General features: G+C 42.4%; 1 protein-coding gene across 1 annotated transcript; it reads right to left on the reverse strand.

Annotated features, from left to right (window-relative positions):
* Nucleotides 1-284: 284 nt before the first annotated feature.
* On the reverse strand, nucleotides 285-1,772 carry LOC114570586 (uncharacterized). Its single transcript, XM_028600909.1, has one exon. The coding sequence runs from the start codon at nucleotides 1,770-1,772 to the stop codon at nucleotides 285-287; it is 1,488 nt and encodes a 495-aa protein (XP_028456710.1).
* Nucleotides 1,773-2,032: the final 260 nt, after the last annotated feature.

A 2,032-nucleotide genomic window follows, 5' to 3' on the forward strand; every position in this document is an offset into this window, starting at 1 on the left:
ATGTGAGTGATGTGTTACGGTCCCACCACCAGTTTACTTCTGTCAACATTAGAGTAACATCAGAATAAATCACAGGCTCGTACTGACTGAACAGCACATCAGAGAAACATTAAAAACAAGTCATTACACCACAGGGCGCTGTTTCCAGGAATTACACATTTGACATTTTCTTATGTAGGTATTAAATCAGCATCACACTATAGAACTATAATGAAACACATTTGATCATCAGTGTAGACCTTGTTTTCTACACAGTTGTCTCCTCACAGTGATTCTGTTCATCACTACTTCTTTGCTTTACCAGCTGCTGTTAGTTTACTAAACCTGTCGTGCAGCGCTGCTTTGATTCCTTCATCTTCATCCATTCCACTTTTTATCTCTTCCAGTTTCCTCTCCTTCTCTGCATCTCCTTTCTCCTTCATCTTCTCAATCAAGAAGTCCAAGTGGTCATGAGTGGGCACTGCATCAATCTTCAGGGCGATCTGCTCCAGTTTGACAACATGCTGAAAGGACTCCTCCAGGAACCGATCTTTGTCTTTCTGAAGTCCTTCCAAGTTTTTCTCAAGAGTTTCCAAAAGGCTCAACTTGCTCTCACCTCCTGCCTTATTTTTTTCATACTTCTTCTTCACATCTGTCAGGGTCTTTTCAACTTTTCTTGTCTTGGTCACATACTTCCACTTTTCTTTCACATGATCTGATGCAGGACACTTCCCAGTACATGAAGTGCAGCGGCCATCTTTCATGACCTCACAGTGTTTTGGATCCCAGGCCAGTGTGCATCCAGGATAGTGACAGGTCTCTTCACAGACAGTACAGCAGGTTGCTCCTTCATAGAACACCAACCCCCACCTCCCACCATCGATAGGTTCTTTATTTTTGTAAACCTCATCAACTTCTATATTGAACTTGTCATTGTTCTTCATCTCTTCTTCATGTTTCTTCAGAGCTCCCTGAGTCAGCTGGATTTCAGTCTGTTTAAGGTCAATCAACTCAATTCTGTGTTGCATGTTTTGGATGCAGGCTGTCAGTTTAATTTGTTCCTCCAGAACCCCCACAGTTGTCTCCAAACTCTGAGGTACAGTTTCTACCAGAAAGTTTGTGAACTGATTCATTCCTTCTGTTGTTATTTCATCTGCATGTTTGAGGTCTTCTGCATCCTCTATCCTGTCTTCATCCTGGCAGTTATCAAACAGGAAGTGAACAGGTTGATACTTCTCATTTCTGGCACATTTAATATTCGCAGCTTCGAGAGCTTGTAGAGCATTTTTAGGTGTTCTTTCATCTGAGTGTGTGATGAGGGCGACAATGTTCTTCTCTATGTCTTTTCCAAACAGAGACACCACTGAATCTAAGATGTACCTCAGTCGGTCACTCAGTCGATTCACACTCGCTCTCATCACCAGACCCACCGCATTAATCTCATGAACTCCATCCTCTGAGAGGAACAAGTCTATTAATCTTTGACTGATGATGTCATCATGTTGGATCCCTCTGGTGTCTCCGTATCCAGGAGTATCAATGATGGTCAGAGAGTAGGGCAGAGTTTTATCTTCAAACCCAAAGATCTGGTACACGATCACCTCTGATGTCTGACTTTCTGATTGACTTCTCTTCTCTTCTTCTACGATCTGAAACCAGACATCATCCTCCCACTCCACTCCCATGGCGTAGTTGACCAGAGCGTTGATAAGAGTAGATTTTCCTGTTCCTGTTTCACCAACAAGTAAGATGGTTTTGTTTATCTTGTTTGGATTTTTTTCACCAAAAGTCATTCTTGTCAGAGGTCCAATCTTCTCTTTCTCTGGTTTCAGCTGGTAGACAGCAGGAGATCCTGATTGGATCGGATCACTTTTGGAAATGATATCCACATATTTCGAAGAATTCCTTCAGTTTCAACAGGGCCTTCGCCGCTGTCGGTGCTCGGGCCCTAACTAAATATAACAAAAATTAAAAAAAGACAGAAAGTGCAAATAAAGTAGAAGAACTGGGGAAAGACTTGATGGAGATAACAGAAGGAGCCCCCTCCTAATAG

This window comes from Perca flavescens, chromosome 16 (assembly GCF_004354835.1).
Source record: "Perca flavescens isolate YP-PL-M2 chromosome 16, PFLA_1.0, whole genome shotgun sequence".
Lineage (NCBI taxonomy): Eukaryota > Metazoa > Chordata > Actinopteri > Perciformes > Percidae > Perca > Perca flavescens.